This window comes from Glycine max, chromosome 5, assembly GCF_000004515.6.
Source record: "Glycine max cultivar Williams 82 chromosome 5, Glycine_max_v4.0, whole genome shotgun sequence".
Classification (NCBI taxonomy): Eukaryota; Viridiplantae; Streptophyta; class Magnoliopsida; order Fabales; family Fabaceae; genus Glycine; species Glycine max.
The window spans coordinates 36275856-36297175 of NC_038241.2; the positions used below are offsets into that span (position 1 = coordinate 36275856).

At 32.7% G+C, this 21320-nt stretch overlaps 4 protein-coding genes, 1 non-coding gene and 1 pseudogene across 10 annotated transcripts; 3 read left to right on the forward strand and 3 right to left on the reverse strand.

Annotated features, from left to right (window-relative positions):
* The first annotated feature begins 104 nt into the window (after window positions 1–104).
* Window positions 105–1911, forward strand: LOC100788302 (uncharacterized). The gene has a single exon (XM_003524199.4). The coding sequence runs from the start codon at window positions 419–421 to the stop codon at window positions 1676–1678; it is 1260 nt and encodes a 419-aa protein (XP_003524247.1). The 5' UTR covers window positions 105–418; the 3' UTR covers window positions 1679–1911.
* Window positions 1912–6930: 5019 nt separating this feature from the next.
* On the forward strand, window positions 6931–8097 carry LOC102659707 (uncharacterized). Of its 6 annotated transcripts, none has more exons than XM_006580181.3 (3): window positions 6942–7041; window positions 7140–7173; window positions 7605–8097. In XM_006580181.3, exon 3 carries the CDS (start codon window positions 7607–7609, stop codon window positions 8024–8026), a length of 420 nt encoding a protein of 139 aa, XP_006580244.1. In that variant the 5' UTR covers window positions 6942–7041; window positions 7140–7173; window positions 7605–7606; the 3' UTR covers window positions 8027–8097. The 6 variants fall into 6 exon arrangements, with proteins under 6 accessions (XP_006580241.1, XP_006580244.1, XP_040871512.1 ...); XM_006580177.3 differs by having other exon boundaries at window positions 6959–7041; window positions 7140–7445; XM_041015577.1 differs by having other exon boundaries at window positions 6960–7041; window positions 7121–7445.
* Window positions 7299–7453, forward strand: LOC113001764 (small nucleolar RNA snoR137). Its single transcript, XR_003267250.1, has one exon. It is a non-coding gene; the product is annotated as a small nucleolar RNA snoR137 (small nucleolar RNA).
* A 296-nt stretch (window positions 8098–8393) lies between the features above and the next one.
* Window positions 8394–9805, reverse strand: LOC100788827 (protein SIEVE ELEMENT OCCLUSION B-like; annotated as a pseudogene).
* Window positions 9806–11156: 1351 nt separating this feature from the next.
* LOC100789885 (glycosyl hydrolase 5 family protein) lies at window positions 11157–15231 on the reverse strand. The gene is made up of 4 exons (XM_003524201.5): window positions 14570–15231; window positions 13267–13514; window positions 12284–12804; window positions 11157–11809 (listed from the first exon to the last, which is right to left on the reverse strand). Exons 1-4 carry the CDS (start codon window positions 15020–15022, stop codon window positions 11316–11318), a joined length of 1716 nt encoding a protein of 571 aa, XP_003524249.1. The 5' UTR covers window positions 15023–15231; the 3' UTR covers window positions 11157–11315.
* Window positions 15232–16582: 1351 nt separating this feature from the next.
* Window positions 16583–20667, reverse strand: LOC100790415 (glycosyl hydrolase 5 family protein). Its single transcript, NM_001369316.1, has 4 exons — window positions 20157–20667; window positions 19131–19378; window positions 17682–18202; window positions 16583–17215 (listed from the first exon to the last, which is right to left on the reverse strand). The coding sequence occupies exons 1-4, from the start codon at window positions 20577–20579 to the stop codon at window positions 16734–16736; spliced, it is 1674 nt and encodes a 557-aa protein (NP_001356245.1). The 5' UTR covers window positions 20580–20667; the 3' UTR covers window positions 16583–16733.
* Window positions 20668–21320: the final 653 nt, after the last annotated feature.

Here is a 21320-nt window from a genome sequence, read left to right on the forward strand (position 1 = left end):
ACTAAAAATATATTTAAGCCATTAATTCATTTTAATTAAAATGTTTTGGGTTAGCATGTTTTGAATTGGTTATAAAATGGGCTGTCCAGAACAACTTCACCGTTTGCTTGCTAACGTGGTCCAGGTCAGTGGCATGCCTATTACTTCAAACGCTCTTCTTACTTCAATAAATTGACACTCCTGTCATCAAGATTTCACTGTTCCCTCACGTCGTTCGTTCTACTTTTGACTCGTTCTGTTTTATTATAGTTACATTAACGAGACCGAGTACCTACACACGGAGCATTTCTTTTTTTTTTTTTCAGGGCCACTGCAATGTGTTTGATAAAATGCCTGAAGGAAAACAAGTACCTTTTCTTACGGTAATTGGGCTTTCCCTTTACTTGCTTCTTGGAAGGTGACTCTTAGTTTCAGTACAATGGGTCGTAAATTTTGGGAGCTACTTTACGGTGGAAACCATTTTATTAGACCCAACATGTCTACAGCATTTTACCTAAACTCCATGTTTTATCACTCTTCAAGAGAGGCTCTGAACTTTCAGTGGTATCAGAATGAGTTTCCCAAAGTGAAAGAGTTGACCCATTCGCTAGCAAATGTGGATGCAGTTAATGGGAGGCTTGTTGATATTAATAGCAATTCAACCGTTTTTGATGATGACATTGAGCGTGAAATGTGCACCTTCAAGTCCCTTGTTCGTGAGTTTGTTGGGTCTCCATTAGTTCAGCACAGAATGAAACATTTTCTGGCCTCTTTCCTCACAAATGTAAAAGATGAATCTTTTACCCCTTTTGGTACAGCAACTGAAAGAAAGCCTATGGTGGTCGATTCATTGACCAAAGTGAGCAACTTTCTCAGTGTTTCTGCTCAACAAAGGAAATTGGTTCGTTTCAGGGTGTGCCCGCAGGTTACTCAGCACCGCATATGGACTGGCGCACTTAAAGAAGTTCTGAATGGTTTTGCAGTTGATTTGGATTGTTTGGCTTCTCGGGGCTTAGACAACGATGCTTTGTTGGGTGGCCAAATTGTTCATAGCTGCTTGAGGTTTCTGACTGAAATTGGTGTCTTTTCGGAGCCTGAGTCTTCTTCTTGGATGAAGCTTTCGCCTTCTAAAACAGTTGATTCCTCTGATTCCCGGAGATGGGAAGATGTTCTTGTGATGCTCAATGATCTTACTAAATGCTGCAGAAATGAAAGGAGGTTAAAGATGAATGTAGCTAAGGCTGAAATCATGAAGGAGGGGCTTTTGCACATAAGGGATGTTTTAGTTGATAGCAATGTTGGATATAAGGAAGCACAGCATCAAGAAAGCCTAGTGAAGAAGAAGCTGTCCAAAATGTTGGGTCACTCGTCTTGTTGCCTGTTCACTCTATTACTGTATTACCTCTATGGAAGGGTGGCGGATATTGAAGTAGACATGTGTGGTGGGGTTTATGCAAACGGGAGTGATGGCAAGTTTTGCTTGTTTATGGGAAGAATTTTGACTTCAGATAGTGAGAAGATGGTTGGACGTGGCGTGAAGCAGTTGGACCGGGCACTTGGGATTTTCAAGTTCGTGTGGGAAATGGCTGAAATGAAAGGGCATTTGGACTTGCAGGGCCATATGTGGTGTGTTGGAGCAGACAATAGGATGCTTAGGTATAGAGGAAACACATACTTTGTGCATGGAATTTGCCTTTGACTAGAGATTGTATCACAATATCATTTAATCCTATTCCATGGTGCTAATATGTCACACCACTTAGTAGTTGCCATTAGCAACTGGCAACTCAAATCTGCAATGTGTTTAGGTAATTCGTTGAATATCAAGATTTCTTCCTGAGTTTTATGCAGGGCACTAAGTAACAAATATGTGGGGTCTAATGTTTGATAAACGGGATGATATGAGACTGAATTATTTTACTAGCAACAAAATGGTGTATTTTAGATAAACGGAATCATATGAAGGTGAAAATTTTTATAGAGAACGGAAACAAAGAGATGGTTGCAACAGCCGTAACTTTTCAACTCTCCTATAAATAAATAAAATTAATAAATAAATAAATAAGTAAAAATTAAATAGTTCATAATTTCTCACTATATAAACCAAAATTTAACCTAGAATAGCTTTTACAAAATAATTCTGTTCCTTTCTTCTTCTTTCTCACATACAAGAATTCTACTAGAACAACCGGATGAAGAGCTCTAGAGAGTAAGGGATAAGTTATTCACGCTTGGAGGTCAGAAGAAACATGTATAGGGATTTTTGGAGGATTAATTTTGGAGTGTTTTGGGTTGTTTTTTTTTATATAAAATTTTAATTCATGAAATTCTATCATCCTGTTTAATGCATATTGATATGATATTTTTTTAGTATATATCAATTTTTTTTAACTGTTAATTGTTATTGCTTGATTTCTTTTTATATATTAAGACATATGATTTTTGTTGTTTTATGTTTGTGATTTACATTGTTATCATTGAAATGAAAAATTTGATCCAAATAGAGCTTGATTCCCTTGGTGCAGGCTTTTTGATGTTTGAGACTTTTTTGTACAACAGTTCTAATACATACAGGAGAACATTAAGAAATTCCTCTGTTTAGGCTTGATTTTAGTATGTTTGAAAAGAAAGAAGAGGAAAAGATTTACACTCCTCTTCGTAGAGATTTTTTTTTTTTAATAAAAGCTTTTTAATTTACTAATTAATGGATTTAATTGATTTCATTTGGTTGATTATACTTGCTTACCTAATAGAGTGACCATTAATTTATATCACAGATTTTATGACCATGTCCTTTTTTTATTTGGAAGCGCCGGGTACAAATTCTCTATGTTCGGATATTTTTTTTTGCAAATACAATTAATATTAAGTAAGTTTTTTTTAGTGAAAAATATTATATTGTAACGACCATATACATATGTAAGAAAGCTGTTTTTTTTTTTGTGTAAATTGATATGTTTAATATTATAAATTAAATATTATTGTGAAATTATTATTTTATTGCTTTGCATAAATAAACTAAATATTGTTGTGAAATTATTATTTTATTGTTTTGCATAAATAAATTAAATATTGTTGTGACATTATTATTTCATTGTTTTGCATAAATAAATTAAATATTGTTGTGAAATTATTATTCTATTTTTTTCAGTTATATATGTATAGTAATAAATTAAATACTTTTTAAAAATTATTGCTTCATAATTATTTTTGCTACATCTCAAATTAATTGTTGTAGAAGTTTTTATTTATTTATTTTGTTGAATTAATATAATTCAATTTAATCTATATTTTTTTGTTGTGTCAAGTAAATGTTACTATTGAATTATGTGTAGGATGGATGGGATGCGTTAAATTATTTTATTATGAAATTGTGATTGAGATTGTGTGTAAGTGATAATCATTTGGTAGGTAATGGATTGTGAATTACATGATTGTTGAGATGTTATATGTTTTGAGTTGTGAGCCATAAATTATGTAATCATACAACTGTAAGGCCTTTCAAGGGCTACAAGTTAATACACGATGAATTGTATGGGAACCCCACGAGTTAATCACTTAAGGTGCAATGAGTTAAAATATATTTTATATATATACATATATAATTGAGATTTTGAAAACAATTGAGTAATTGTGTGCATTGCATAATACATAGGTAGAGTTTGTGTGTTCAAATATTTTTTTTGGGTTGGACCTGACTTAGGAGGGAGAGCCCCTGACGGACTCTTCCGAGGGTAGGCCTTGGGGGTCATCCTGTTTGAGTGCTCCTTTAAGCTCGCGCCGATCCCACATGGTTGGAGCATTCTCGCAAAACAGCGTGACCCTGACTGGTCTCCCTATGACTTTACTTAGTGAGAGTGACTTGACTTATTCTTTGTGAGGCATGTCTAGTCATGTACTCCTAGGCGCCCGACTAGATTTTTCACTCAAAAATGGTCTAGAGATTAAGGAAAGAAATTTAAATTCCTTCACCAGAGATCTCTCTATATTGTTCTCTTCCTTTCAGCGCACACACATGGCTTTCTCTTTCCTTCAATTCTAAACATCAAACCTCATCCCCATTGGTGCCATCCGCGTTCTCTCGCCATGGAGGTCAGCCGCGCACGAAATTTGCGAAACCAGTGGTCACAATTGACTATAGGTCCGCAAGAAGATCTCACACAACCACACTCGTCAATTATACCACCACCGCGTGGTTCTGTTCTTCTTGTTTTATTTCACATCTTTGTATTTGTTTGCTTCAGTGTTGTACTTTTTTTTAGTTATTCAGAGTTAGAAATTGTTTTTATTGTGTTTCGTGTGTAAGATGGTGAGTGTGTTGTTGTTCTAATTTTCAAATAAATATTTAAAAATGAAAATTTAAATTTTATTAAAATTAAATTACTTTATTCAAACAAAAAAATCAGTAATTGAATTGTCTCATTCAAACAAATATTTATATAATGAAAGAAATTTAAATTAAGGTAATTAAAATATTGTGCATTTGAATTTCCTACAAATTTCTAAATCTCTCGTACAAACACTAAAGTCATGTTTTAAAACAAAATTTCGCATGATTTTATTTTCTTTTATTAGTTATCTATGAGGGATAAAGGGTGTCACAATGGTGATGGATAAGATTTGGATGGATAGAATATTATAAGTAATCATCCATATTCACTAACATATTATCACTTAATTAATAGCATAAATCTAAAAGAAAAAATGATTAAAGACCATAGATAAGATAAAATTCATTTTTTATAGAATATGCCGGACATTGTTTACCTTATTTCTTGGTGCTGGTACTTATTATTTTCATATCCTATTTTTTATACTTTTTTTTTTCATGCAATGTGTGTTAGTACTTCTCACACTTATTCAATGGTGATACTTTTATTGCTGTAGGTTAGTTGAGCAGAGGGAATGTCATGTCTCGAACTTGGGATCAATAATGGCATTACAATAAGCAAACCATTACATTGGACCGTAGATAGACATGGTGATACTTTGTGAGCCTATAATGAGGTAATTTATCTTTGTCACAACAATCTTATGCACTTTAAAGTTTTTCCCCTCATCAATTAAGTTTTGAGAAAAAAAATAGTTTTGCCATTTAAAAAATGTGTTTCATGCACAATGAAACAAATATAAACAATTTATTTAATATTGTTTCTATTAATAAATTATATAGGAGTGACAAGGTAGGTTGAAATTGCTGAGTCAATATACCTAAGTTAAAAAAAGAAAAAATAATAGAACATATTAGACGACGCTTCAACCCACTAACTTGCCTAACATGATATGTTGAAGGCAGCTGATAAAAGGGACTAACCCTTTTTTTAAGTCAAAATTAAAAGAATTAAAACAAAAACAATCTTATGTTATAAGTGTTAGAAAATAAAATAAAATGAAAGAAATAAATAAGAAGAAAAATGTAAAGTCTCTAATTAAATGACAAAATAACAGTAACAAGATAATTTTAATTGACACCAAATGAATCAATAATGCACTATAATATACAATAAGTACAAGGAAAAAAATAAATTAGGGGAAGAAATAATTAGTCTGAGTTGAAACACGCAAACACTGCCCTTATAGAGAAAATAGTCTGCTAGGAAAATCTGATTGCGCTCCTCTTTCAAGAAGATACCACAGCCCGTCGATTCCGATCGTGTGCAGAAAAAAGATCCTCGAACCTTTTGAACACCAATGTTGTTGCTCTCAAAATTTTTTCCAAGAGAAGGAAGAGAAAATGGAAGAAAAAAGATATGCTTGTGTTGTGTTTTTTTTTCTAGGAGAAAAGATATAATATTATATATATATATATATATATATATATATATATATATATATATATATATAGGCAATAGACCCCTTATGCAATAGCAAAAATTTGACCTTTGGAATCCCCAAAACTTACTAATCAAAACCAAAGTAACATCTTACATATATCAAAACAAACTTAACAAATTACATTTGATATGTTAAAACAAAATCTTAAAAAATATAAAAAATATAATTTTATGTAACAAACTGTACAATAAATATTTTATTTTATAAAATATAACTAATATAAGTAATATATATATATATATATATTTATTTATTTATAAATTTTAAATTATAATACAAATATTTACTAACAATAAGTACTAAACAACTATTTAAACCACCTCTTTGACATCTAATGACATCTTTCTTCCTCCAGCACTATCTCTTATAGTTATTTTGTCTTGGTTAATCTTATGAACTCATTTTTCTTTGGATGGTTCCTTTTTGTTTTCAATTCCTTTGCATCACTAAATTATTTTTAATAACGTTTCTCAGTTCCTCTCGCCGACATTGTTCTTCTTGGGTGTTCCTTCTCCAGCAAGGACAAGTATGATTATCTTTCCCTTCTCCTCTTTTGCCCCCGCGTTCAGACATTTTGGTTTTGGATTGATTCACATTCACATGCAAATGTTAAAAAATGATTTAGTAAAAAATAAGTAGATTTTCACCTCTCTAACATAAGAAAAAATATATTTTTATAAATAAATGAAATGTATTGTTATATTGGATACAGTAGATAAAGAATGAAAAGCATATGAAAAAAATAGATTAAAGAATAATGAAGATGGGATTTAAAAAGCAGGGTTTAAAAATGATTGAAGACAGGTGAAAAACAGAGTGTATATTTTTTTTTTTTAATGAATGGACAATTTATTGGTAATGAGATTTTGTATTGTTTTTATATAAAAAGGTATTTTTGACTAAAAAATTAAAAGAAAATAAGATGAGGTACTTTCGTAATAAGAAGGTGTAAATAACAATAGCCTGGAGCCCGAAAATAAGATGATTTTTTTTTCTTATTTAAATAAAACCATTCGGCTACCAGTTTTTTTTTTTTTTTTTATCTCAACGGGGCCTAAGCCCAATTTGGCTACCACCAGTTTAGATCGTAGGTTTGGCTCTGTTTTTTCTTTATAAAAGCAGAGGCAGGACCCCCTGTTTTCTTTGATTAAGGGATAAACCCTAACGCCGCGAGGCCAAGGCAACATTCATCCGAAGTTCTGCATCAAACACTGCTTGAACTTTGAAGTATGTTCTCTTATCTAGGGTTTACTCGTTTCTCATTTCTTCCTGAACTAGTTCTTCTGCAATTGTCGCTTTTTGATAGGCGTTGCGTTCTTTGTCAGTTTCTATTGCAGAAGGACGTGTCAACGTAAGCGTGTACGAATTGCAATGTTGAGCTCTTTTGTCACTTTTGTGACTTGAACAGCTACGCAATATTTCATTCGTAGTCTGTTCCATGGTCTCGTTGTGCCATTCCTTTTTGTTCATTTTTTTTTATTAACGTTGCTTCTTTTGGTGAACTCTCCCTTATTATTCCATGGTGGTTGTTCTAGTTTCCGAAGCATATATAAATTAATTCGTCTCGAATAACCGGTTTTAAACAGCGTGGTGTAATCTTCTCTAAGCTACCCTATGCTACCTGTCTTCTGGTACATTCAATTCATTACTATATATTCATTTTCCACGATTAAGAGCAGTGTCAATGACGTTCTAATGAAACTAATTTTTAAATTTCAGAATCTGAAAATGAGAATTTGAACGATTAAAGTAAAGTAATAAATACTGACGCTTGGCTATTAAAATTGTAGAAATGGAAACGCCAAATGTAACGATACCTAAAGTTGGACCTAAACCGTCGAGGAAAGTGAAGCTTCCGACGCCGAAGGAGCTGATATCACACTATGAATCTAAGGGTATGGACTCGCAAGATGCGTCGTTGAAGGTCATTGAGGATCTTCAGAAGGCTCTGTTTAGAGTCATATCCTCTGGCAAAGGTAAACACGACAAGCTATTGACTGAATCTTCTAGGAAGATTGATGCAATTAACAATAGACTCACTGTTCTTGACATGAAGCTTGATTCCAAGCCTGCTTATGTTGAAACTTTTGCAATTGGGCTTGCCTCTGGAGCTGCCCTCAAAGGTATTGGTGCAGTTGTGCCTCATATTATTGCCCCTCTTACTCAGATATGGAACTCTGTTTCCTCTGCCATTAAATCTTCCCCCCAATGATATTAGTATGTAATTATTAGTTTGTAGAAATATTTTTTAATGAAATGACTATGCTACCATTTTTTATGTCATTATAATTCTTGTTTCCAAAAGGCAACATAGAGTAGCACAATTTTCCTCCTCAACACCTCAATGCTAACCTGAAGACAAAAATACCTAGAAGGTTTGTACAGGACAGCTTTCCCCTTATTGGGTCATTCACCTTAAATAATCCAAAATCACATGTTTGATCCCAAAGGAGTTAATTCTAAGTAAAATTGATTGACTTTAAAACAATTATCAAGTAACTTTTGTGTTAGATAAACAAATTTATTCTGAATTTTATTTCTTTTAGAATAAAAAAAATCTAAATACAAATCACTTCAAATTCAATTTTAAACAATTAATTTTGCAATTCATTCATCCAAACAAACATTTGAATTCACTACATTCAATTCAAATTGATACAGTAGATTGCATTCATATCACTCCAAGTCTACATTAAAGATTAAGAGTGAGAGCAAGAGAGAACGGTTTCAGGGTTAAGCCGTTGTTTGGAAGAACCATCGAACAGTGGCAACGAATCATCCTGGCTGCAAAACATAGCTTTGAGAACCTTTGAATTATCTTGGGGGGATCTCTCAAAAAGGAGCCGAAGTGTTTCAAATGCCTCTCTCTGTTGTCATCTGCATCATATATAACATGATGTTCCCAAGCAAAATAGAATATAGATATTTTATAGAATGAAAAGCCAGACAATGATTTTGCATATACGAAGCAATCGAGTAATTAGATTGGCTTACCTAAATACTGAGGACAAAGGGTGAGTTGCATTCGAAGGTGAGTATTTATGTTATCAAGTTTATGGGCCAAACTCGAAAGCTCCCAAGTCTCTGTTGTTGATGTCAAATATCTAAAATCAAGCCAGGAAAGTTAATAATAATGATAACAAAACAGACATGTTCAATCAAGAGTTTGATTAAAGGTTTTTTGGTATAAAAAAAAGAGAGAAATTAACAGGAGTTACTAAGATAAAGTTGTGATGATTATAGTGACATCAATACCCTTGACCCAAGCCAGTTATGTCCAAAACATGCGATGCACAGGACACTATACTCCGAATGGTCCAATAGACAGCACCGGGAATAAGATTGGAGGCAGTCAACATCTCCGGTGCCTCAGGGTCAATGTACTGAGAGGGAAGCTCATGGAATTGGACAACGTTATTGGTTACATCCAACATTGCCTTGAGAAGGTTGTTAATTGTTTGAAACTTTGGTCCCAAATCATCCACTTGTTACAGTGTTTCATGGATGTGCTTCAACTTTGCAACAGACTTAGCAAGACGATTGGTGGCATGAAGCTGAGCCACCAGCCAAAACTCCTTGAAGTTTGCTGCTAACGCTATCACCACCTTGGCATCCCATGAATAGCTTGAGAGCATGCCCAGTATTCCCATGGTTGTGGCATGTACATCTCCACCGCTCAAAACACTTGCAAAATATCTATTACACAAGCATGAGAACATGAATAAACTAAACCACACAAGAGATAAAGTAGTACTCCCTCCGGTTCTTTTTCTTATAAAAAGAACCATAGGTAGTATTGTTGTAGGCGTTTAAATAGATGTGGCTATTATCAATATTTATACAGAGGGAGATATGGTATTAGAATTGTAAGAGAAGATTTATTGTTAGGAATAAGAAAACCTCGCAAGAAAATTTTGTTGATTGCGTGGTACGAAATATCTAGCACATTAGCTAAATCAGATTGGTATGCACTACTTTTCATGGCATCCATCTGCCCTTGTTTTCCCTGTGTAAAATTTCAAAACATCCACACTCAGAAACCAAGTTAATTGAGAACCAAAATGCAAAATGAGTGAGGAGAGAAATTATTGTATGTTCCACGACCACTGTATATGGTTTCCATTATTCTCCACTTAATACATAGCTAAGTTACATTCACTCTTTCCAATAAATTAAAATTTTGACTATGTACTAAATCACGTAAAGATTAATTGAGATCATACAATAATTTCTGGAGAGATGGGGGACACACATATACCTGAACAATGCCAGCCAGGGATGAGAGAGGCTGCGGTGAAAAATGTCAACAACAACGTGAAAAAGAGGTCTAACGTCAATGTGTCCATGAACGGGAGCATGAGTCGCACGAATATGTTTGGTCATTGTAGTGTCATCTGATGCTTAAAAAATATGGCGGCTAGGCCTCGATTGCATCTTCCGGGACACCATTGCCATAACGGAAATTAAGGATGCAGGTAAGGAAGAGGATCAAAATAGATAATGTTTAGGATCACTGATGGGTTGATGAATTTGGGTTTGGTTATTGCTAGACTGCTAGTTAGTGCCAGTGGCTTCTTAGATAGTTATGGATGCCAAATTTTGTCGAATCTTTGCCTTACTTGTATTTGGGTTCAAATCACATAAAGTAAGAAAGGAAATTGGAATATCAGATAAAGGATTTGTCGAATTTATACCTTCATCATCGGTTGTGGCTTTCTTATTGTTGCTATCCTTCTGTCAAATAAAAATAAAATCACACTAGTGCTGTAAACTTTTTAGGGTATTTAATTCGTAACTTTCATATATTGGCAACCTGTTAGTCTATCAGTAGTTTTTTCACATGCACTTTTAACGTAACACGTTGCAAAATTACCAACCCAAAAATATAATAAATTCACAATGACGAATCACAAGCTACGAGTTATTGCGAGAAAGGTATAAATCTTTCGCAACTTCTATGATGCGAAAGAACCATTGCTATTTATTAAAGTGTGAAAGTAGTTTGCAAGTATATATTTGCTGTCACTTTACGATGACATTGACCGTTCGAAACTTGCAGGGTTTAAGTGGAACTAAAGCTCTGTTCAATAACTTAATTATTAGCAGCATGTAAAGGATTTGCGAAAATAAACTTTGTTCAATATTATAAGATAAAGTTTTAGGTTGGGTCCACAACGTAAGTTGCCACCATTTTAATATTTGTGTTATTGAATTCATGAAAATTTCGTTCACATAGATCATTTTATCCAAGTCTTTATCACCTCCTAAAACAAGATTCTCCGCAACACATTCTTGATTTTGGTGTTGGGCAACATTCAAGCTCCTTAAGCCAAAAATCCTCGTTAACACTTATAAATTTATACATTTTCACTATTATTATACTATGCACTGAATATTCACACGGATATGCTTATTTACTGCATCATGTTCATGCAATTAAAACGTAAGCAAGGGATACCTTTGATGAGTACAACATATCGACCCAAATTCTTAAAAGCAACTTATATTGAGCTCAATGATTTCCACAAAAGGTCCGGTGAATTCAGCATGGATAATGTCGAGGTTGTGGAGATTGACCTCCTTCCACTGTCGATAAGTTTGAACCATTGGCTTCCAGGGTCACATGTCTTATCTTTGCTCAAGCATTTACAAGCATTGGTCACAATGATGTTGTTATCATCTACATCTAGACATAAATTAGAACCGTCGCTTAGTTTAGATGAAAGGTGCATGTTCGAATCTGAAATCATTTCCCATTTAGAGTTAGGATCTGAGCATGTCATGCTAAGTGTTGCAGGCTTCCTTTCTTCCTCTGCATGTATGCAGAAATCTGTGTTGTTTACCAATAGGGTCTTTTGAGGTGTGTATGTCCAGGCATCAGAAGAAGAGCAAGCAGCCAACGTTAGTGATGTTAGCTGTGATTTACTTATGACACAGAGACCTGTCAAAGGGTGGAATATCAGTTTGTGTGGATTGCCTTCTATGATGCCTGGTCCTGCACAATGTCAAACAATTAGGTGACAAATTAGTAATAATGGTATTTTCTAACCAACTAATAGTGCAAAGTTTGGAAAAGAATAATTGCCCAAATTTTGCGAAGTATTTGCAAAATTGGATCATTCAAAAATAGCTTTAACAGAAAAGGGCGAGTACAAAAGCAAAAGGCACAAGAGTTAGGAATGTACTAACACAGTTTTTTTAATACATTCTTTTAAAGACATTCTCTTCTATTGGTTGAAATTTATTGGAAATTATAAAATTTTATGAGTCTTATATCTTATTTAATGATTTTGCCTCTTTTTTTTTAAGGTTAATTAATATGTCTCTTGATTTTGCAGTTTTCAATAAGATTTAACCAATAAAAAAATATTAAAAAAAGTATATAAAAGAGTGTATTGCTAACAGTACAGAAACATGAATAAAGGAAGTACAAGAAAGTCCTAATTAGTGGTTAAGGTGGCGGTCATACCTCGAAATGGAATTTGGAGGGCAGAGATTCTGTTTAAGAAACTGGTACTCCTAACCTGATTCCAATCCCAAGTGAGAAGGCCATAAAACTCTTCCATTCCTATAACCCCTTCTCTAAAGTAGTAACTACCAACAAGTGTCCAATAGGCCCAATCCAAGTCAAGCTCAGCTACCAGTGCCAGAAAACAGTTAAGGTATCGGTTGTCATTCACATTGGTACCTCTCAAGTCCCCACCAAACTCACTCACAAACAATGGCCATCCTTGGTCCACTAAGAAGCCAGATGTTTTCTTTATATTTGCTGTCACTTTTCCACATACTTGGTTTGGGTTCCCATCAGCCCAAGCTCCACCATCAGTGAAGCCATACCTGTGCACCTCAAATACTAGTTTCCCTTTGAATGTGAGGCTCACTGGTCGATCCCGAAGGAATGACAAGTCTGTGTCAAAATTTAGGCCAGATAGAATGACTAGAACATCTGGATTTGCTGCATGAGCAGCTTCTGCTCCTTTCACCATATACCTTCAATTCAGAATAACAACTTAATTATCATCTACACAGGAATTTTCTTTCTTTCTTGTGTTTTTTTTTTTTTTTTTTTAACTATTCCGTTGTGATATACTCCTGTGAATATGATTTGGGTTTGCAAATCATCTACATGGTCATAAATCTTACCAAAACTATGTAGGAAATTGATTTAGTGCTGTAAAACAAGCCAGCGAACAATGAAGGAATTGCAATGTTTGGAAATTGTGTTCAAGGTGATAAATTTGTTAGGTTTAAATATATTTTCATAATTATAATATAATTCATTTTAATTTTGCTATCATAATTTTACTTTTATTTTATTTTAGTAATTATGATCGGTCAAGGCCTATTAATGATCTGACATATTTCGTTAATTAGTCACATCTTCACTTAATTAATGATTTAAGATCCATTTCAAGATGGGATTATAGTTGTTACTTGTTAGCAGTTACTTACTTGTACCAATCATTAACATTCTGTCTAGATCCTCGGAGCTCATTCCTTAAGCTTATGCCCACAACTGCTGTAACTCCCTTGAAAAGGGTGGCCATCTTGGTGAGGCCCAATATCCACTGATTTGGGTCAAAAAATTTGTCACCGAAGAAGCCATTGCCGTCCGTGTTACCGCAGCACCATCCTGGCTGGGTCACGTGGTTGTCCAAAATCACCATCACATCGTTGTCCCCGAGACTCTTCACCACTGCCTGGACACATCACACAATATTACCGATATTCAGAATTATTTTGAATCCAAAGTTAAGGATTAATTTCTCAAACTATTAAGACTTGTTTGGAGGATTGATTCCTTTTAACACAATTTTTATATTCACCACATAGAGATTAAACTCTAGACTATATACTTAAAACACAAAATTATCTTTTAACTATGTCATACCATAATCTCTTTAATTTTATTATAGTTTAATTATATTTTAAATCTCTTTAGTTTGAATTATGTGAGATTTTAGTTCCTCACATGTGTTTTGAATTAATTTAGTAATTAACTATCTTTAGTTTTAAATCTTAGCAAATCTAATGATTATAAATATTCTTTTACTCAAAACCCACTCACTAAAATATCAAATTTTTTTCGAAATAAAAAAATCAATTTCTTAATTTCCTCTCTAATCTTAATCATTATCCTATTTTTTTTATAAAAAAATTCACTAAATCATCAACCTCTCAAACATTTGAATAAAAAACAACAATTTAAAAAATTCAAGTAGAAGAAAATCAATAGAAGAAACAAATTTATTTAATTTTAAAAACAGAAATCAAATTAGCTCAAACCAAAATTATACATATTTCAAATTAAACGAACAACAAATGTAATTAAGTCAAAAAATATTTTTACAGAGCAAATATTTTGTATTATTGAAAACTCAATAAAACCAACAAAAAAATAGTAATGTAATTATGCATGCATGACGTAATAAGAAACTAACGGAAGAACAAAAAATAGGCTAGCCCACTGCTCACGTCAACAATGATGAATTTAATAAGGATATTGCGACATTTACATGGCAAGCTGACCCATAGAAAATTAGTTTATTGAAGCACTCAATTATTAAAAACCACAATAAGTCAATCGCCATGGGATAAGCGTCACCGATCGATAACATCAATGATCAAGTGACAAGATTTAAGAACTAAAAACACACGTACGATGAGGTAATTAAAATTAGTCAACGAATTGGTAAGGTTGATTTATGAATGAATTGAATTGGGTAAGAAATAGTAGTAGTTGAATTAAACTTACCTGAAAAGCTTGGATGAGAGAAAGATCGATGATGGAGGGGTTGTTGGTTTGGACACCAGCAATGGATTCAAGGAGGCCAAGGCTCTGAAAGGATCGTCTAACGGTGAGAGAAGCAAGAGAGTCATTGGTGACCAAAAGTGTGGGCCAAGTGAGCCTGACACAGTTGAAGCCCATGGACTTTATTCCCTTTGAAATGACATCCACGGGCTTTTTGCTGAGCCCTTCGGCCACCACAGCTTCCAAATGGGACACCCAATTGACACAGGCTAGTTTCACCCTTCGGCCATCTTGGTCGAGGATCCATCGGGAATCCGTGTGAAGAAGACCCGTCACAGGCACTGTGTTATCATGGTCAACTTCTTCGAACGTGGAGGAGAGTAATGCTATTATAAGTATTGGTGCAGAGAGAACAGTGAAAACCAACGTGCTCGACCACCACCTACCCATTTCCATTTCATATGATATTACTTGATATTCCACGGCAAAACAGACCAATATGTTGTTTACTGAAGAGATAGGAATAGGATGTCTATATATACATGTGGGGAATTTGTGTTTCTGTGTACTGTTCTTTTGTCATCTTGTTATGTACCTGCCAAGTCTTTCTCATTTGAGTAACTCGTTTGTTTCACATGATTATTTTACATTTTGAGAAATCACATACCAAAAAATATTATTGTAGAAAATGTTTAAATACATTTCTCTATAAACACTTGTAACTTGTAAGAGAAGAAAAAAATTGAAATAAACTTTTCACATATATTAAATTTATTTTATACATAAATTAATTTATAAAAATTCTTTTATTTAATTCCTCTAAAAACTTATTTTAATTTATACATATAAGTTACTTTCGGGCGTAGAAAAACTTATTTTAATTTATATAAAAAAACCGGTTCAAATGGAACATGATTTTAACCAAATTCAAACACCGATCTTTACCTCTTTGAAGAAAAAAAGAAATGTTTTACAAAATCAATTTTATTAACCTTATTTCTATAAAATCAATTCCATTAACCTAACTGGTTTTTACCTCAATCATTTTTTTTATTTGAATAAAATTAGTTCAAAACTAATTTGGTTCATAAACGATTTTTTAAAACCAATTCTAGTCTAAATGAATTCGACTATCTGAATGTAAAATTAAATTGCTTAAAACAGTCTGCAACTATTTTGGTTTGGTTTTTTTAGTAAGTTAAATTTTTCACACTCCTGAATTTAACCGAGCTATGGATAAACTTTATTTCGTTTTCATTTATAAATGTTTATGAAACAAAGTCTAACTCGCTTTTAAGAAAGTAAATGTACCAAGTAGCTTCACTAGATTGATTCCCCTAAGTATATGCAACCATTACGAAAAGAAAAGGTGAAGTAGTCATTAAGTGAATATAATTCTCTCTTTACATATGCAATTCATCTTATACAAAAAAAGGTGAATAACTCTTCTTTATTAGCTTCGGAAGGTTGTGCAAAATCAAGGACTAAAATCCCCTGTCAAGGCGGCGTATAGGTAGTAAAGAAACACACATGTAAGAAGTTTTCAACTTCGTACTAATTGATAGTTTTAAAATGAGCATTGAAAATTTATTAAGTGAAATTAATTAATCTTTTTGACAACAATATTTTAGGAAGGTTGTCATGATTTTTTTATAATATTTATTTCTATATAATAAATTTGAATTTTTTTAATGAGAATGTTTTTAAGAATAATTATTGAATAAAATTATTTTTAAGAGATATTATTTAATGATAACCTTTTCAGGAGTTACTTTCATTCTCATTGAGTCACATGTCTTATCTTAATCTTATATATTAACATTTATTTATTTTTAATTATCCTCTTCAAATATATTTCTTAATTTTATTTTATTTTTTACATAATTGACCATCCCTGCTCTGATCGCAATCCTGAAATAAGATTCTCTATGGCACGATGTATACTATGTTGACTTTGGTGTCGTGTAGCAATGGTGCCCTGGTCTTGAGCCAAAAATCCCAGCCAACGTTAGTAAATTCTGTACATATTTTAATAGTGGTATATTATGTATTGAATTCAATAGTCATACATATGGACATGTTTAATGCATCACTTTCCTGCCATTAAAACATAAGTACATGGTTAGAGAAATTTACAGTAATATTCTTAAAACAACTTATGCTGAGCTTAATGGTTTCCATAAAGGTCTGATGAATTTAGCATGGATGATGTTGAGGTTGTCAACATTGATCTCCTTCCGCTGTCAATAAGTTTGAACCATTGGCTACTAGGGTCACATGTACGATCTCTGCTCAAGCATTTGCAAGCATTGGTCACAATGTTGTTGTTATCGTCTACATCTAAGCATACATTAGAATCATCGCTGAGTTTAGATGAGAGATGCAACTTCGAATCTGAGATCATTTCCCATCTAGAGTTAGGATCTGAGCATATTATCCCAAGTTTTGCAGGCATCCCTTCATTCTCTGCTTGTATGCAGAAGTAAGTTCCTTTTATTGATAGAATTTTCTGGGGTGTGTATTTCCAGCCATCAGATAAATAGCAAGGACCCAATGTCAATGGGTCTAGTAATGACTTTCTTATGACACACAAACCGGTCAAAGGATGGAATATCAATTTGTATGGATTGCCTCTTGTTATTCCTGGACCTGCATGTTATTGACAGAGAAATGTAGTTCAAGTTTTCAAGAAGTGCTAAATTGGTAGTTTAGCCCTACACTAAATATATTGGCAATTTATTTTTCGTTGAACAACATATACATCAACGGTAGCAAACTCAATACTTTTGTTAGTAACATGAACATTTTTATATGATATCTCTATCAATGTGTAATATGGTTGACAGATAATTGATCCTTAAGTATATAATTAAGGATTCGATCTCCAGATATATGCATACAGATAAACATATTTTGGGAAAAGTTAATATCTTTTAAATAGATGTCAATATCTTCAAGTGATTAGTCTCTAACTTTGGATTAGGATTCACCAAAAAATAAATACCATGGCTTTATCAAAGTATTCCTAAAGTAGTAAATTGGTAGTGATATTTTTCAACCAACTAATAGTGTTGAGTTAGGAAAAGAACATTTGCACAAATTATGTACTACATACCTCGAAATGGAAGTTGGAGGGCAGAGATTCTGTTTAAGAAAGTGGTATTTCTAACTTGGGTCCAGTCCCAACTAAGAATCCCATAAAACTCTTCCATTCCTATAACTCCTTGTCTAAAGTAGTAGCTACCAACAAGTGTCCACAAGGCCCAATCCAAGTCAAGCTCAGCTGCCACTGCCAAGAAGCAGTTAAGGTAGCGGTTGTCATTCACGTTGGTACCTCTCAAGTCTCCACCAAACTCACTAATAAACAATGGCCATCCTTGGTTCACTAAAAAGCCTGAGGTTCTCATCATATTTCCTGCCACTTGTCCACATACTTGGTTTGGATTCCCATTAACCCAAGCTTGACCATCAGTGAAGGCATACCAGTGTGCCTCATATACTAATTTCCCCTTAAATGTGAGGCTCACTGGCCGATTTTGAATGAAAGATAAGTCTTTATCAAAATTCAGGCCGGATAAAATAACAAGAACATCCGGATTTGCTGCATGAATCGCTTCTGCTCCTTTCACCATGTACCTTTTGTTCAGAACAACATGTCAGTCACATGAGATTTCTCTCTCTTTTATTTATTTATTTTTCTTTCTAATTTTAACTAAACCATGGTTTTATCCCTCATAAAATACAGAGACAAGTAACTTAAATTGTATTTACTCTAGCACCAGCCACCAGCTAATTTAGAAAAAAAAAAAGAGGGAGAGAGAATGTTTTTTTACTGCAAGTAACTTATATTATTTCATTCAGAATAATGACATCAATACAACTAAGAACATGATCAAAATATTGATGAAATTTAGATGCCCTAGCAAATATTAAGAATGACAAAATTGGGTTGGTTCTCTGCCTACTAGTTTTGGCCTTTTTTTTTCGAGTGAGGTTGGGATTTTCAACCCATCCCCCATTTTGATCCGTTAAAAAATGAATTAAGAGTAAATCAATTCATCAATCCTTTTTTATTAAAAAAATGTAATATTTATTTTGATATTTTATACATATATTATTAATTTTTAATTTATTTATTTTTTCTAAATAAATTATTAATCAAAATTTAAGATAATATATTTAATTTTTTTAATAAATATTTATTATTTAATAGTTATAAAAAAATAAAATTAATTTAAATATATTTATTATTATTTTTAATATTTTAATTTGGACGGACTAACCCCAACAAAAATAAGATGGATTGTTACTTTCAATCTATATATGAAATGTGAGACAGAACATATTAACTCGTATTGCTACCCCTAGCTAACACATATGAGAGCGAACATTATTAACAATTTAACATATAAAAATAGTATTTTACTTTAATTTTGATAATCGCATACTATTCAACCCACAATTACAACATTAATATAATTACTTTTAGATTACAGAAATAGAGAAAGTATTATATAAACTTTGACATTTCTTAAAAAAAGACACTTTGACTGTTAGCACTTACTTGTACCAATCGTTGACATTCTGTTTGGGCCCTCGGAGCTCATTCCTCAAGCTCATGCCCACCACATTAGTGACTCCATTGAAGAGGGAGGCCATCTTGGTGAGGCCCAATATCCACTGGTTTGGGTCAAAAAATTTGTCACCGAAGAAGCCATTGCCGTCGGAGTTACTGCAGCACCACCCTGGCTGGGTTATGTGGTTGTCCAATATCACCATCACATCGTTGTCACCGAGACTTTTCACCACTGCCTATCGTCATCACAAAATGTTGCCCACACTCAACTCAAACTTGAACAAACTCATACTATACGTAAGTTAGTTGAGAGTGTGATTCGTACTCTTAAAATATGTTACCCTTAAAAAATACCCACCAAGAAACTGTCCATTATAAAAATAATATTTTAAAAAAATAATTTAATTAATAAAATTTATTTTATAATAAAAAATAAAAAACTTAATGTCTATGGGTTCTGCTAATAATATAAAATTAATATTTATCGATAAAAAAAAATCATACATGATGAGTAAATTTTACACAACCATCCAATTATAATTCTTTCTATATATAATATGATAAATTTATTAGTTTTTTAAATAATTATTTTAAAGTAACTTAAACGTAATTTATAATTAGATGATAATGTCAAATAATTTTACGCATAGACATTAAATTCATAAAACATATGATTATTTAAAATTTTAAAAATTAAATTACTAATTATTTTTAATGCTGGATGTTGATTGGAATTAGAAAGTATAAACCGAGAATTTGTTTGTAAATTTAGACAAATAACAAAAACATATTCTAGTCAATATCTGCAACATAAATGGCAATTACTCAGGAAGTTGGTTGGAGCTATTTTCAATAACCACCCAAAGCCAATCGCCATCAAATATGCGCCAACACATCAGCGATGATAAGATTAATAGCAAAGAAGATAAGGATGATGAGGTGATTCAAATTAGTAAACAAACTGGTTAGGCAAAGGAAATAATTGAATTGAATATGATAATAAAAACAATTTACCTGAAAAGCTTGGATGAGGGGAAGATCGATAATGGAGGGGTTGTTGGTTTGGACACCAGCAATGGATTCAAGGAGGGCAAGGTTCTGAAAGGAGCTTCTAACGGTGAGAGAAGCAAGAGAGTCATTAGTGACCAAAACTATAGGCCAAGTGAGCCTGACACAGTTGAAGCCCATGGACTTTATTCCATTTGAAATGACATCCACGGGCTTTTTGCTGAGCCCTTCGGCCACCACAGCTTCCAAATGGGACACCCAATTCACACATGCCAGCTTGACCCTCTGCCCATCTTCGTTGACGATCCATCGTGAATCCGTGTGAAGTGGAAGACCCTTAACTTCAACTATGGCTCCGGAGAGCAATATTGTTGTTATTAGTGCAGAGACAAAATTGAAGACCATTTCGTGTTTCTTCAGTAGTATCATGTCTATGGCTTCATATTCCGCACCTGTGAGATTCTCTGCACGCCGGAACAAGCCAATATATATCTTGAGGATGTGGGATTGTACATGTGCCAACAAAATTATTTTTTAAGTTTAAGCAACTCGTTCATTTAATGTCATTTTGTCGTTTATTTCAAAAGTAATACTTTCAAAATATTTATCGTTATTTTACACAGATTAAATAATAATAATAAAAAATAAATAAATAAAAAGAGTAATAATTTTATAAAATTAATATTTTATCGTCATTAATTTATTTTTATATTTTGTAATTCATTATTAATATATAAGAGATATAAATAAAAAAAATTAATATTAAATTAAAAAATTAAAATAATTATTATATTAAGATAATTTTTTTGGACGACAATTATAATATAATGGAGAAGTATATCTTTATCCTTCTTTATCATTAAATTATTCCTTATAATATATATGGATCCTACAATCTATCATGATAGATTGATAAGTTCTATTTGATAAATAAAAAAATTGTGTCATTTTTCTTTCTTTCTAATGTACATAATTATATCATGTTACTCAATACTATTAAGAGAATTCAATTTCTGTCTTACCAGGTGAATAAGGTGACTAGTTTAAGGTGAAGGCTTGCATATTTATTAATTTTTATGATAATGATATATATATATATATATATATATATATATATATGACCAAGTTTAATATCTATATATTATTGTGAGTCAGCGTAAATAATGAGAT

Bases quoted from the DNA above. Each gene is read 5' to 3' on its own strand.
- LOC100788302 (XM_003524199.4), top strand. From the start codon at position 419: ATGGGTCGTAAATTTTGGGAGCTACTTTACGGTGGAAACCATTTTATT.
- LOC102659707 (XM_006580178.4), top strand. From the start codon at position 7,607: ATGGAAACGCCAAATGTAACGATACCTAAAGTTGGACCTAAACCGTCG.
- LOC100789885 (XM_003524201.5), bottom strand. From the start codon at position 15,022: ATGGAAATGGGTAGGTGGTGGTCGAGCACGTTGGTTTTCACTGTTCTC. The intron at 12,805-13,266 runs GTAAGTAACTGC...TCTGAATTGAAG, and splicing joins AATGTTAATGATTGGTACAA to GTATATGGTGAAAGGAGCAG. The intron at 11,810-12,283 runs GTATGACCGCCA...GACATTGTGCAG, and splicing joins CCTCCAAATTCCATTTCGAG to GACCAGGCATCATAGAAGGC.
- LOC100790415 (NM_001369316.1), bottom strand. From the start codon at position 20,579: ATGATACTACTGAAGAAACACGAAATGGTCTTCAATTTTGTCTCTGCA. The intron at 18,203-19,130 runs GTAAGTGCTAAC...TCTGAACAAAAG, and splicing joins AATGTCAACGATTGGTACAA to GTACATGGTGAAAGGAGCAG. The intron at 17,216-17,681 runs GTATGTAGTACA...AATAACATGCAG, and splicing joins CCTCCAACTTCCATTTCGAG to GTCCAGGAATAACAAGAGGC.